At 31.3% G+C, this 15273-nt stretch overlaps 2 protein-coding genes across 3 annotated transcripts; one reads left to right on the top strand and one right to left on the bottom strand.

The window, feature by feature from the left end:
• The first annotated feature begins 113 nt into the window (after positions 1 to 113).
• LOC141529603 (uncharacterized) lies at positions 114 to 15025 on the top strand. Its single transcript, XM_074246231.1, has 5 exons — positions 114 to 223; positions 293 to 432; positions 13660 to 13928; positions 14231 to 14371; positions 14452 to 15025. Exons 3-5 carry the CDS (start codon positions 13719 to 13721, stop codon positions 14890 to 14892), a joined length of 792 nt encoding a protein of 263 aa, XP_074102332.1. The 5' UTR covers positions 114 to 223; positions 293 to 432; positions 13660 to 13718; the 3' UTR covers positions 14893 to 15025.
• Positions 1565 to 4013, bottom strand: LOC141529505 (caspase-1-like). 2 transcript variants are annotated; one of them, XM_074246053.1, is made up of 4 exons: positions 3805 to 4013; positions 3519 to 3739; positions 2712 to 3017; positions 1565 to 2654 (listed from the first exon to the last, which is right to left on the bottom strand). In XM_074246053.1, exons 1-4 carry the CDS (start codon positions 3924 to 3926, stop codon positions 2410 to 2412), a joined length of 894 nt encoding a protein of 297 aa, XP_074102154.1. In that variant the 5' UTR covers positions 3927 to 4013; the 3' UTR covers positions 1565 to 2409. The 2 variants fall into 2 exon arrangements, with proteins under 2 accessions (XP_074102154.1, XP_074102155.1); XM_074246054.1 differs by having other exon boundaries at positions 2832 to 3017.
• Positions 15026 to 15273: the final 248 nt, after the last annotated feature.

The following is a 15273-nucleotide window of genomic DNA, read 5'->3' as shown; positions in this document are numbered from 1 at the left end:
AGACTTTTACGTTTGTAATTGTATAGTTTGTTCATACTCACACGTACGAATAAATTCACACTGTCATGTGCATATAAATACCTCACATTCATGTGATATATACGGATACTGCGTTACTCATGCATTTATCAATACATCTACAATCTTAAATACGTCATGTGTAAGTACATTAAATGACAGCTGGTGATTACTAACCAATCGGAAGTTATCCAACGACTACTAGGTACATATTTATTTTTTTCATTCTGTTAAAAATTTTATTAATTATAAATCATAAAAATTAATTAAATAGGTAATGAAAAAAATTTTTATCGGAAAAAATTGCTTGAATAACTTGAAAATAAAATAATTTTAAATGACATTCAAAATTATGACGTGAAGTTGCTGCGCTTGAGCTGCCCCCTGGTAACCGCGCGTAAAACAATTTTGTTGGTGAGTATTTGATTGTGTTGTAATTTGTAATTGAATTTTTTTTGCTTAGATTAGTATTTATGCACATATTCAGAATTTAGCATAAATAATACTATTACGAAATGAACAGGGAATTGTTTTTTTTTTCTGTCAGTATGAATAGTAATTATTCTTTTTACTAGAAAAACATAAAAAGAAAGATTGCTCATGACCGCAGATTAGCTAATGCTAAATTTCAGCGAATAATTTATTTATGTATTGTTATTATTATTATTATCATCATTATAAATAAACTACGGATTTATGCTAAACTGTCGTTACCATTCTAAAATATTCATGTCTAAAACGAATTATTTAAATAGTTTGTTAATGAAGAGAAAGGTATGAATGTTGGTATTTTAGTTAATTATAAATTTGATAATTTGATTTGATTATTTTTGTTCGAAAAAATTGTCATGCTTCAAATACTTCTATTATTTATACGGGAGAAAAATAAAAAGATTTCTCTTTATATAAAATACTTTATTCAGGATATATTTGTTGGGTACGTTTAATTGTTAATCTTGAGTGTAAGATTAATTATAACATCACAAAGTGAAAGGTTTAATTAAATTGCAAATAATTCATATTTTTATAGACTAAACTGGATGCTCATTAAAAATTCTTACCTAGATTTTATTTTTAAAATTAGATGTAAAGATATGAAAATCTTCGGGTAATGACTGTTTTAAGTTAATAATACATAATCATAATTATTAAGTATAGTAAAGACTCACAACTAGTTTGTTTACCATTTTTAACGATAATTGTACACTTCTTATTTTTTTTTTTTTTTTTTATAAATCTATTTTTAATTTTAAGATTGTTGTCAAGTTCAACTCATTTATTTTTAGTCGATAAAATAAAACAAGAAACGTGTTTCTTTATTTTCAAAAATAATCTGCCAGTAAATAGAACAAAAATTGACAAACTATAAATATAATTTTTTTATTTTTGTTAAAAATTTTCTCTTCAGCTTCATTTATTTTTAATTTTACTAAAATAATATTAATAAAAGTGTTATTTTAATAAATAGTAGAGTCATAACGAGGACAAAATTCAAAACAAAAGACGTAATTGAATCTGTCTAAAGATAAATAAAAAGGAATATGCCCTCATTTAATTATTTTATTATATATTAATATATTATACATTACAGTCTTGTTGATGTTAATATATTATGATACAAATTATCGCATGTGAATACGTACATCGTGTTTATCATTTATTATTCACATGTATCAATATGTTATGTTTTTACTCGATTTTTTTTTCTTTTATCTTATAAATTATAAATATTTACCTATTTCCTCCATGGACTCATGCATTTTAAAATCACTTTCTTTCAGTGAAAAAAATTTATGCATAAATTTACAGTAATACTCGGCTTTTTTTGTCATTGGTATTTATATAGCCTCAATTATTACATCGAACACTTAATAAAAATAATATATTATAATAATACAAAATTATCTTGATTAAGAAATTTAATCTGCAATGATTCAAAATGATTTAAATTATTATTGATTATTTTGAAAATATAATAATAATAATAATTAAGTATTTTGGTCTTAAATATTTATAGTTTAATTTAAATAAAGTATATAATATTGCACCATTACGAATTAATTAATTAATTGACGAATGACAATTGTTGAATGAATCATTAAAAAAAAGAATATATATAAAAAAAGCAATAAATATCACCTAATGCTATGTTTAATAATAATTATGTGTACTTAACTCTTCTAAATTTGTTCTATAAAATTTTTTATAAACTCCAAAAACAAATTTCACAGCTTTAGAGTTTTTCTTTGAGCTAAAATTAATTAAGTAATCATAATAATAATAGTTTATTATTTTACGAAATGCATGAATAATGAAAAGCAGAATAAATATTTTTCTCCGTAGATTTGTCCTAACAATTTCATCCAAAAGTGATAAATGAATCACCAAAAGCTAATCAGATTCATTCTCTGAATAAAATTGAAGTAACTTCGTTAGTCTCGATATGATGCATGGTGTTTGTTTTTTTTCATGTAATTTGGGTTTTCCTGGTGCATTGGAGACAAAATCTAATGCAACACGTTGAATAACATACGTAAGAACAGTTAAAATATCTTCTTTGGTAGCTCTTTCACGTAACTGACGGCAAACAGTTCGTATGAACCATGACCCTTGTTCATTACGAAATGAACTGTGACCTAAAAAAAAGTTAATAACTGCAATCATCACCGAGCAATTGACAAACTAGTGTTTACCTGCAACAGATGAATAGAAGACTAAAAAGTCCGCATCGGTTATCAGCGAGTTGAAGTTAAATGACGATCCGTCAGACACAGTATTTTCACCCAAAATACTGCCATCTTCTAAGAGTTTACCTTGACAAGCTTGTATGAAAAATAATTTCGGTTTATCCACAAGTGACGGACAATTTTCTGGGGTAAAGAAAGACCAAATGTCGTTGGCATGATACATTTTGTCATAAGCATAAAGTATACCGAGATCTCCGTGAGTCATTACGACGATAAGTAGACAATTATGTTGAGTGTGATCCATATCTGCAACTGAATAAATATTTTTAATTTAACACGCTTTTTGTAATTTATTTTTAATTAGACTGTGAGTTGTAGAAATGATCAACGAATTTTTTTTAAATAAAATTACTTATTAAATAGTGAACAGATTAATAAAATTTCGAGTATTAAACTTTATAAAAATTTATCATATTTTTTAGACGATTATGGAAATAGCGAATTATTCGTTTGAATTTTTGTAACAATGTACAGTTAGATAACTTGCGAGATAATTATTAACATGAGATATACGTCGAATAAATTATTACAGTAAAAGATATCTTTATAAATTTAATGGAAGAGTGACCATAGTATACGGAAAGAAAATTTTTTTTCTACATAGAGTGATTGAATCAGTCGGCAATTATAATTTAATTAGCTACTTAAAAGAATCTCTTGCCAATTTTTCCATTGTCTTTTTTTATTTTGATGGTAATTTCATTCGTAAATTCAGAATTTTATTTTAAGTTCGCCAACGGAACCAAAATTTACCTTTTCTGAGCATCTGAGCAATTTCCCTATGAGTCAAATTTGAAAAGTCATCAACTTCAAATGACAGGTATTCCAAGGTATCTATTAAATTCCTGCAATCAACATTGGTACCTTCTCGCTTTGATGATGGTTCCATAAATGTTTCGTCATAAATCTCATGGTTTAATATCACAGCATAGTTGCATTTGGTTACGTCCATCTCATAGTGAGTAACTATTTCACTGTACAAAGATTGTTGTATCAATATTCGATATTTTATAAAATTATCACAAATGATAAAACATACTACTGCCTGTAACCTCCATCTTCTTGATGATTGTTCTTCTCTGCAACTTTATTACACTTTTCATCGCTATCTAACTCATTTTCAATTATATTTTTTAACTCCTTGAATTGAAAGTCACTCATGATTAAAAAAATTAGTATGAAATACTGAATAATCTAATACTTGTCAAGTAACTACTTTGTTCTTGACTTATCTCGATAGTTGATCGATTTTTTCTAAAATGTCAGACATCACTAGATCGAATTTGGCGGGAAGATCTATAGATCCTTTTCAATCTGCTTTCTGTCGTTGTTTTTGGTGACTGATAGCTTGTACTATTGGTCGGTCATAAAGGCAGTTCAGCAAGTCGATAAATTTCTTCTTCCTACCGAAGAATATGTCTTTATTGAGTGTCAGTAATTATTTTTGAATCCCAGCTTCAAATTCAACAAATAGATGGAATTGTAAGACACTTGCTCTGACTGCTACAATTATTGACCCAACTTTAAATTTTCCTTAGTTACCATTTAACAATTTCAACAAAAATTAACATTATGTAATAGATTTAAGTAAACAGTTTCTTTTAATTAATTTCTCCAGTTTATTGTCGTGTTATTTGATAACTCAGGTAATAAATTATCTAGTTTTTTTGTTTTTTTAGTACAGATTGTAGAAAACATAGAAAAAAAAAATAAATAAAAGCTTAGAAGCATACATTATAAAATTTGCTAATCAGTTCGTAGAGAAGATAATAGTTTACCATAGTAATTATGATAATTTATTTATAAACTAGTACACAATAGAGGAGACTTGGCAATAAAAACTTGAAGTAAATAATTAATAAGACACATACGGAGGAGAAAACACATACGTACATGTATGAGAGTAAATCCCCTTTGACATTGGTCGGTGATTGGGAAATGTCGGGCGCAGTTCCCTCAGGTAAACTGGATCAAAGCTTGCAAGGTGCAGAATTGCTCGTAACTGTCTACATCAATTTCTAGTTAATACGTCAAAGCACTTGCAACCATATATTCGAAATGTCTTTGATCCCAATTGAGACTGTCTAGTTTTCTGTCTATCTCTCTCGGTCTCTGCTGCCGGATCACTCTTGGTTGAGTTATTGGTGCTGCCGATGCTGATGCCTTTCTAAAAATTCACCCATTCATCCTCTCTCGATGCCCTTACAGTCACGCGCCACCGATCCGCTTATCCAAGGGTGATGAAATCCAATTTAACCCGTTGTCACGTGGGCCTTTCGTCATATTCAAGTAGTGTCAATGTTTGTGACAGTATTGTATCAGGAATAAAAATTCATTTAGATAAATATTTTTTTATGACGTAGATTTTTTATCACATATTTATTTAAACTTTTAAAAATAATTTAAATGTAAAAAATTTTAATTAAAAGCTATTTTTGAATCAACATAGTTATTTAAATAATAATCTTTTAAATTAATTCTTAAAAAAAAAAAAACAAGCAAAAAATTTTTTTGTAAATTCGCAAAATATTAAAAAAAAAAAATTTCTTTCATAAATCATCAAAATTAAAATGATATTATGACTTATGACTGATGATGGGAATAAATTCACCGGGATAAAAAATGGAATAAAAAAAATGATCTGTTTAGTTGACACACCGAGGCAGATGGGCTAGATACTTGGGCTAGTTAATATTTCCAGTAGGTTGTCTTACTCACAACTCGGCTTATTTTTATCGCTTATTTTTATTTGAGAGGGCAAATAAAAATAAGTAAAGTATTAAACTACAAGAATACATACAAATATACATACCCATTAGAGTCTAAATAAATATATAGGTACTGTAGGTGGTTATGGAATGAAGGTAAATGCGCAAGAGGATTAAGAAAGAAAGATAGTAGGACGTTGTATATAGAAGGATACATTACTTATAGGTCTAGTAGTGGTCGAGAACAAGAGCAGAGAAGAGAAAGAGGCTGTAAGATGCTTCTCAACGATCTATGATCCTTCTTCGTCATAGATCATTCTATTGTACGAAAGGGGAGTGTACACACATTATGTTCTCCATGGTACAGTATCGCATCGAGACATTATGGCGAGTAATAACCAATGTGTGTACAAACTCTGGGGATATAACAAACGCGACGGTGTAGAGTCATTGCTGTACTGGTACATACAGTGAATGTGCGGTGTTTGGTCTCCATTAATATTGGATCGAGTACGACGGGATGATAGTTATATACCTACCCCCGTTTTTTCGCTTTCGCTCTTTTGTATCTCTTTTTTATGGGGCCATATGTCTTCTCTGCAGCATCTCGTCCCACTGGCCTGCTCATTTGTCAGCTCCCAATCTGGCTGGTGCTGCTGTTTGATAGCTCACAGTCAAAATACATAAACGACAACAGCGTTATTGTCTACCTGATGAGCTATTGCTATCGCTGAGCAATCATTCATTATTTTTTGTGTACACTTTGTCAATACTACCATGCATTGAATAGTTTTTTATAAATCGCTTTCAGGATAAACATTTTTTTCTACCCCTGATGTTATTTTTTTTATAACTTTAAATATATATTGAAAAAAAAAATTAACTTGATTTAAAAGAAAATTCTTGAACCAAGAAAATCATTCTAAAAATTTTTTTTTTATTCTGAATCAAGAAAAAAATTCTTGAATCAAGTATAATTTATTTCAACCAAGAATTTCTCAATTCAATAACTGTACTGCTTGATTCAAAAATATTAATTTCTTCAAAATGGTTATCTTGGTTCAAAAATTTTAATTAAATCAATTTTTTTTGTGTAAGTTTTGTATTTAATTGAAAATTTTTGAAGTTTTACAAAAATCGATTTTATTTGTTTTATTTATTGATGATTCTTTGTTAAATCTTCTGTTTAATAATTTTTTTTTAAACTCGAAATAGAAAATAATAAATAGAAATATATTTTTTAGAAAATATGACGACGACATTTTTATTATTAGTTAAAAATATCTCTTGTGTAGAATAAAATAAAAATAAATGTAAATGGGATTTAAAATTGTAAAAGTAATCCGTTTAACGATTACCCATCTCAAAGTCAAGTTATGAAGATGCGAACACACATTATGTATAAATGTATATCTGTATACAGAAACGTATGTGACAAAAAAAACTGTTAGAGTCCCTTTGGGGATATTTAGATGGCTCGCCGACACCTACTGTGTTGACGGAGGGTTGAACATATAATGTCACCGGACCCCCCGCATCTGTCCCTATCACCGGTAATGTCCCATAGCTTCTTTTTCGTAAATCGGATTCGTATATATTCAAAAAAAAAAAAAAATTCACCATATTTATATCAACTATTCACATATTTTATCGATCAAATCTCAGAATTTTTTCATGTAAATTTATTCTTTTGTTCCTTGGATCTCGTTTTAAAAAAAAGAACAATTTTACCAAACACTCTAAAGTTTTTAACTTTTACAGAATATTTTGAATAAACAAACGATTAGAGCTTAAAATACATTTAGTGCCCGCAAAGGGTGTTTTATTTGTAGTGGAAAAAATAAAAGGGAGAGGAAGTATATCTGGCACCCCGATGAACATTATATAATATCAATGGACGACAGGGAACCGATGATCGCATCACATTACCAGTGAACCATTCTATGAGCGACTATACCGCCAATATATTTTAGTATTAGGGTTGTGTGTGTATTAGAGTGTACTGTAAAGAAATAAACGTCAAGGGAAACCCTACGGTGCATTTAGTGTACGTATGTATGAGCGTTCATATGCATCAGCTCAACCCCTCGTCGTACTCGACTCTAGTCATATACCTTACATAATAGTATGGATTGTAGTTGTACCAAGCAGCCCTAAAACGAGTAGAGAGCAGAGGACTGGGTGTAAAATAAACGATACCTAATTATACGCGTCCCGTCTGCGTGAACCCGAATAGAATGATGATGAAAGGGCGAGGATTAAGAAAGGAGCAAGTGCGCGTGTTACTGTGCGATGTTCAGTTGTATTATAGAAGACTATGACGATGACTATCACGGTGAACCTTGATAATAAATAGGATTACATAACATTATGTTGTATTATTCTATTGTAGATTGATTGCGCGTGAATGTTAATTTTAAAATACACATCCACATCTGACTTTTATTTTATTATTTGGGGGAAAACGTTTTTTACGGTGCAAGCGGTTCAATAAATTCAGTCTTTAATTTTTCTTGGAAATACGAGTAGTTTTTGGAAGAAGAATATAAAAGTTTGTTTTAGTTAATTTTTAGAGTACAGGGAATTGTGTGTAAGTTTAAGTTATTACATTGGAATAGGAAGACAGGAGAGCATCTGTGGGCTCGTCGCGATGATTAATTAGCGTCTGATGAATATGCATGAGAGAGAAAGAAAACGGGGAAATTAAAAGGAGATAAATGGATGAGTATGTGTGTCTGTATGTGCTTGAATGTGCATGGGGCGAAGAGCAAATGAGAGACAGAGCGAACGAGCAGAACGTAACGAGCGTCAACCCGGCAAGCTATGTCACCCTTTAGCGATCTCTCTCACCGCACCCCAGGCCACAATCCTGTATATTTCAGCTTGGGTCACCGTGCTATGTTTAATAATGCGCTTTCTGAACCGAAAAGGGCTTAAGCTCCCAACTCCCAACTCGCTGGCGCTCTCTGCGGCTATCGGTTCTACTATACTCCAATAATACTGATTCCAGATCAATTCATCTTTATTTCCTTTATCTTCAAATAAAATTTTAATCCGTTTTTCACCGGATACTTTATGAATTAAAATAATTAATAAATTTTGTATTTGTTTATTTTTTAAAATTATTAGTTCTACTTTTTACCCCAAAAATTGAAAAATTAGATTTTTATTTCATGATTAAAGTTAGTTTTTTTTTATTTTGCTTCACTGGATATGAATTAAATTTTAATATTTGATTTTTTTTCCCGATAAATATTATTTTAATAACATTTTAAACAAAATGAAATCATTGATTTGATTAAAAAAGTGTAAAATATTCAAATCAGAGTAAAATCGTTTGAAAGTGACGTGAATGTTAATAAACTTCAGCATCCACTATCAACAGTATAGTTATAAATATATACAAGTTTTTGAAAAGGGTGGCGTATTGTTAGCGCTTGAAGCCTGCAGAGAGAACAATGCGAACAATGGTGAAGTAGATATAGGCGCCACGTCGAGACCCGGCTTACGTTCGCGCGAATACAATTATATTGTGGGACTCGATTACCATTTAAATGGAAACAAACGTGAAATGTTAAAATATACCAGCGTTGTATATACGTCTACACTAGTGCTGCTTCTACACTCTACTGCGACTCGTTTCAAAGGATTTTTCTGATACGCTCTATGCTCTGCTTCTGTTTCAAGCTACTGCGCCCCGCATTCTTACGAATTTTAATGATATTGCACTCTGTGCTACAAATATTAATTATATTTTATATTTTTGAAGATATATATTGGGTGTTCCTGAGTGGATGAGTGGAGCGTGAAGAAATAATTTCAGGGATGTTAAGTTGTAACACCCAAACCCCCATTATTATACACTTAATTTCTTAATGAGCCACATCGTGCGAGGGTGAATAAAGTATGGAGTAACTTGTGCAGTGATTTCACGGACCACCTGTCGCATTTACTGGTTTAAGTTCTAAAGCAAAGTCTATTGATCGAAATTCTTAATTTTCTTCATGAAGATTTCGTTGTTTGATTTTTAATAACTTTATCAATCTAAATACAAAAAATCATCGTATTAAGTATATATATATGTGTCAAAATATTGGAAATAAATAAAGTAAAAGTCATAGTCACGTGATGTGGTTTGTTTGGACATTTGAAGCTAAAGCTGTGCCAATATTTTCCATCTTTTCTATTGTCCTGACCGCACAAAAGACCATTTCTACGTATACTGCTACAATAGAATAATATTTATATCCAAATAAAATTCGTTAAATCATGTAAAACCATTTTACCATTTTGACTTTTTCATTGTTTACTCAAATAATAATTTTTCTCTCTTTTTCTCTCTCGGTTTCCTCCATTAATACTGCAATCACACAATAGCAAACTTTTTTGTCATTTATTTAAAGGTCAAACTAAATTTATAGGCATGGAAAAACATTTTTAACTCTGCAGCATTAGCGCTATTTATCACATAGTCCAATAATCTTCTTTTTCATACTTGAATTTCATTGAAATATACTATATCTTCACTTTCAGTCATTCAATGCAATAAAGAATAAAATAGCAGCATCACTCTGTGTAGAAAGTCAACAAATTTTTTTTTAACAAGTCAACAAGTTGAAAAAAAAAATATCATATTTTTTTTTCTTTTTTTAACCAGATAAGAGGGTCAAGTTTAGCAAAATAAATCATCAGCCTGACAAAATTTTTTTATGTTTGTACAAAAATAAAAAAAAATTCGTATAAACACTAGAAATGAAAAAACGATTATAGGAGAGCAAACAGAAACTTGGGAATATTGTAATAAGAAAAAAAAAGTAGTAGATTATTTGATGGATAGGTCGAAGGGCAAATAAGTGTCGAGGGTGCGAACGTAGACATTTGTGGTCAGTCGAATGAGGGCTGGTGTAACAAAGGTCGAGCGACGGGTCCGTGCATTCAAATGCTAATACGCAGGCTGTCTAATGTGCAGGAGCTTGAGCACGCGTCCAGAGCCTACTGTGTGAGTATGTACGCCCACCAGCCACGAACGCGAGAGAATCAAACCAAATATTGGCAATATCATTCATTCATCCCCCTGGTATTGTACCTTAATATATGTACATATAATTCTGTCGGTGACCTCTAACTGGTTTATGGTACTGTGCAATTGAACCAATTTCTCTGTCTCGTTTATTCCCAGCGTAAGCGAGTAAAGGAAGAGCATAGACCAGGACTCCCGTATAATATGCGTCGGTGTGTGCTGCTGGGAATAGAACACTGATGTCCATTTGAATGCGCAATTCCGACAGCGATACCAGGTTGAGGATATTATGGGATTAGACTAAAAGTGAGGGTTTATCCTTGAGCGAGCTAGGTCGCCGCTTTACTTCTCACATTCGAGTGCTTGGGGTTCTTCGAATGCTTATCCGGCAATCGAAATCACTTCAACTTTTAATGATTCCAACTATACACTTTCTCAATTTTGTTTCTCGTCTGTTCTATTTTATGTTCGCTCAGGGGAAGAGGATTTAATTTAAAGATCTGGCTTCTGTGTGCCGACTTTAACTTTCTGATTTTCTCGGGTAAAACTTTATTATTTTATTATGTGATCGTGTCCAGATATATGGAATTAAATCAATAAACAGAATGTAGTGTTTAGTATTAATTAGAATATTATTTAATTTGTTTTCAAATTTTAATTTAACTAATTAATTTTTTTTAATTTAATCAAATTAATTAATTATTATGTTCGTTTGATTTTGAAGATACAAAAAATATAAAAATTCATTTAAGTATTATTAAATATTCAAATCGTATTTTGATTAAGAATTTTTTTGGCTATCAAAACTTGGATCAAAGTTTATGAAGAGATGGATCTATAAAGTTATAGTAATTGGTTTATTTGTTTAAAATTTATAACGTAATCTGTGAGCAAGTAGTATATAAATTTATCGATATAACAGATGCATTAGCATCGGATACGGAGTACGTAGCAAAGAAGAGTCTGTACGCGGGATCAACTGACGCGAGCGAGAGATCGAGAATCTCTGTTGCTTTAGGGCGTGCAGCGTCGCACCACGTGCTCCTAGTATACTCTGTGTGTAGACGAACGTAAAGCTCCCCTGATTCAAAATCCAGCACGCGCCACGATTACGCGATTACGCGTGTCATCTCTTCTACGTGGGGTTCTCTGATGTGATGCTCTGCCTCTTCTTCTACTTCTATTTCTCCTGCTGCTGGTCTGGTGCTAGTGCTGCTGTTCTCCGAGAATGTCACGGAAAGCAGGATAGACAGTTACACGGGTTGACAGTGTAGAAGAAAGCGACAGAATATGAGAATGAAAAAGCGAGACAGGTTTGTGGATATATATGACGCTTCTGTGAGCACAGCCAATGACACGGAAAATTTATCCTTAAATTTATTATTTACCATATTTTAATCGTCTTTTGTACAATTTTGTTGTATTTATACACTGATAAATAATTAATTCGATTTAAGAAGAAAAATCTTGAAATAAGATCATTATTTTGATGAATTTCATTATTTTAATTCAAGCAGCTTTCAAAGTAAGAAATTTTTCTTGGATTGAGAAAATTCTGTTTGATTCAAATTTTTTTTGCTTAATTCTATTTTTTGCTATAATATATGTAATATCATAGCGAAAATCTATAATCAGATGTTATCAATAAGAATTGTTTTAACAATAAAAATAATTTACCAAAAATAAATGGTATTAGAACTACTTATACACGTAATCCGATAAAACGAATCAAATTGCTGAAGGTAGAGGCAATGAAGATCCCACGCAGTGTGGATCGGGGGTGTGAGTGTAGAAGTGACATTTGAATTCTGGGTGTTAAAAATGCCCACATGAACTGCGATAGAGACGAAACTATAAGAGCAATCGCATGAGAGAGATCCGAGACTTACGTGAACTAATGTCATGCAATCACATCGGTGAATACTGGGAGGGTGGTCACCCGCTGACACACGCCGGCACGTGACCATGTCGCTCTGTATAAACAGCATTATGCACGCCCGTGCTAACATAAATTACTGTGGCTTTAATATCGATGTGGATCGTCAACTACGATGGGCTTTTGCAAAACATTACATAACCTCCCTGTTAAATTGGTATCACCATTTCTGTGATTGTACGTACGCATGTTTTTCAAATTCATAGTTATCTTTTTTCTTTAAAATTACGAACCTAAAAAAAACTACGAACCTTTTTGTCTTAAAATTAAACTTGCTGCGTTGTAAAAGATTCGTGGTTTGTATTCGACGGTTTCAACTCTGTAGACCTCTCGGCGAGATAAATAATATCAAATTATGTTTATAGTTATCTGTTATGTAAAGTTTACACAGTACACTAGATTGGTTATTATTAGTATAGACTAGAGCCAAGTATCATGTAGGTATATGAATTCTAGCTCGTATACTTGTAGTAGTAAAACGTTATGGGATATATGATAGTGATAGTACCATAATATGGTGAAGATTAGAATTTTCATGGGTTGTAGAGGACACGGGTTAAAGCCGGATGTCGACTCTTGATTTACGAGTGCGGTCATCTCATTACGGTTAGCCGGTTATACTCAGTCCCATTATAGTTTGTCGGTAAATGTGTTAATTATACTACAAGCGTTTACAACACGATATATATCTGTATTCTCCAATTAAATTGCCTTAAATTAATGCGGCTCTATTAATAAATCATTTTCAAAAAATTAATTTTTTAAAGCTGTAATTAATTGTCATTTATCATCCAAAACAATTTAAATTATTTTTATCGTCATTTCGTCTGTTATTTCTGATAATTTTTAAGAAAAAAAAAAAAGGAGAGAGAGAGAGAGAGAAAAACACCGAGGCCGTGATAATTTAGAGCAAACAAATAAAACAATGTCTTGAAAGACTTGACTAAACAATTAGTCGTAAATCTCTTTCATTAGGTGTGGGTTTTTACGATTAAGATGTCGTATTTCTTTACATAAGATACCAGGAAACAAAATAACAAAAAAACTTACATTTATGTACACCTATCTATATCTTTGTATGTATATATTTATTAATTTTTATATCTATGACTCAACTGCGTCATACGTGCATAAAGTAACATTGTTGACAAGCAGTAATTGTTATTATCACGTCGACCTCGGGAGTTCTTTTTATTGAGTATTCATAAAATTCAAGTTTCACCTTTTCAGACTGTACTAAGTAAATCATCACTCACTCGTTAATCACAGAGTTGAATATTCAAGAGTAAATGATGGCTCCGAGAACACACAAAAGAAATCCTTATCCAGTGCCAGATATCTCGAGAGAAGGTTTTTGGGTTGCTCGTGGGCCAGCTTTGGGGAAAAATGTCTCTGCGAATGACAGAACCTGGTCGACTAAAGTTGATGTTGGTCAACGGCTCTTTTCTCATCATACACTCAATAGTATTCGACGGGATCAAAGAATTATTCGACCAAATGTAACTATAATTGTTATTTTTCAAATGTTGAATTTTTGTTGCAATTATTTACTTCAAATTGTTCATTTTAATTATTTTGATTTAATTTAATAAAAGAACTTAGTGTATTTTTTAATTTTTATTATCAAGCTATAATTACTTTAATGAAAGTTTATATTTTGCTTTTTTATTGAAATAATAATATTATTCATCTGTATAAAAAAGGGATAAATTCCAAGATTGTTGTCAAAATTTATAATTTCGATAACTAATAATCATTATAGATAATAATAAATGTTCTTACAAATACTATGTATTTTAAGGAACCATGTGATGCATTAGATTACGCTTTGTCATCAATATACATTCACGATGAAGACTTTATGGTACCAAAAATGTACGTGTTTATGCAGCCCGAAACATTGAATCTTCAATCGTGGCGTCAGTTGCGTAATGAACTCACTGTAAAGATTTATTATAATTATTTAATCACAATATTTTGTCATAAATTTATAAAACTGTCATGCATGTATTTGCTGTTTAGCCACCCTCGATAGAACCAACAAAAGCGAGACCAACAAAGTCAAAAGAACCGCCGAAGTCAATGAGAACGAATGTTGCGACGGCTACAGCGATGCCAGTGTCAAAAATAACAGTAAATACCCGAGCCAATAGACGAGTACAGAGCAAAATAAATTCACGAGCCGTTTCGCCAAGCGATAAGTACTATTCCGCCCCGAGTGGGAAGAAATCCCGAGCAGCATTTTCCAATAAAAAATCCATGGCTGTTGAATCTAAGGAATATTCACAGTCGTCAGATGATATTCTCGATAAAAACCAGAGACGTGTCACTTATGCCGCACAAATGCGAGCAATCGAGAGGATTCATCCGAGCAGTCTCAAGCTGGCGATCGAGGGTCCTCACACGGATTTAACAAATCCTGGCTACAGTCGTAAAGCCGATGGAACATTTTACAGCATATAAAAATCTGGTTAAAATCTTAAATGATTAATCGCTCTATTTTTATTTTTTTATTTATTTATTTATAATCATAGTTTTTACAATTAACTCTTTAAATAAACTCACATTTGTTTTTAAGCGCTTCGTGTTGATAAATAATTATTAACAGTACATATCTAATGATGTAATAGGTTTTAATACCCTAGAGTAATCTGTCAGTAATCCGACGTGAGCAATTGAATTATCTAGATCGTAATAGATGCACGAGTGAGTGTTGACATCAAAAGATATAATACACCATTGCGTTGTAGCAACGTGTATCATATTATTATTTTATACTGTGTTATATAGCATTCTGTTATCTATTTATGTTGACGAATTGGCTTGGGAAGATCGTATCAAATG

Source organism: Cotesia typhae, unplaced genomic scaffold (genome assembly GCF_013202065.1).
Source record: "Cotesia typhae breed Kobodo isofemale line unplaced genomic scaffold, CoteBio_Ctyphae contig_48, whole genome shotgun sequence".
Taxonomy (NCBI): domain Eukaryota; kingdom Metazoa; phylum Arthropoda; class Insecta; order Hymenoptera; family Braconidae; genus Cotesia; species Cotesia typhae.
The sequence above is the reverse complement of the archived record's forward strand: the minus strand, read 5'-3'. Positions and strand labels throughout refer to the sequence as shown.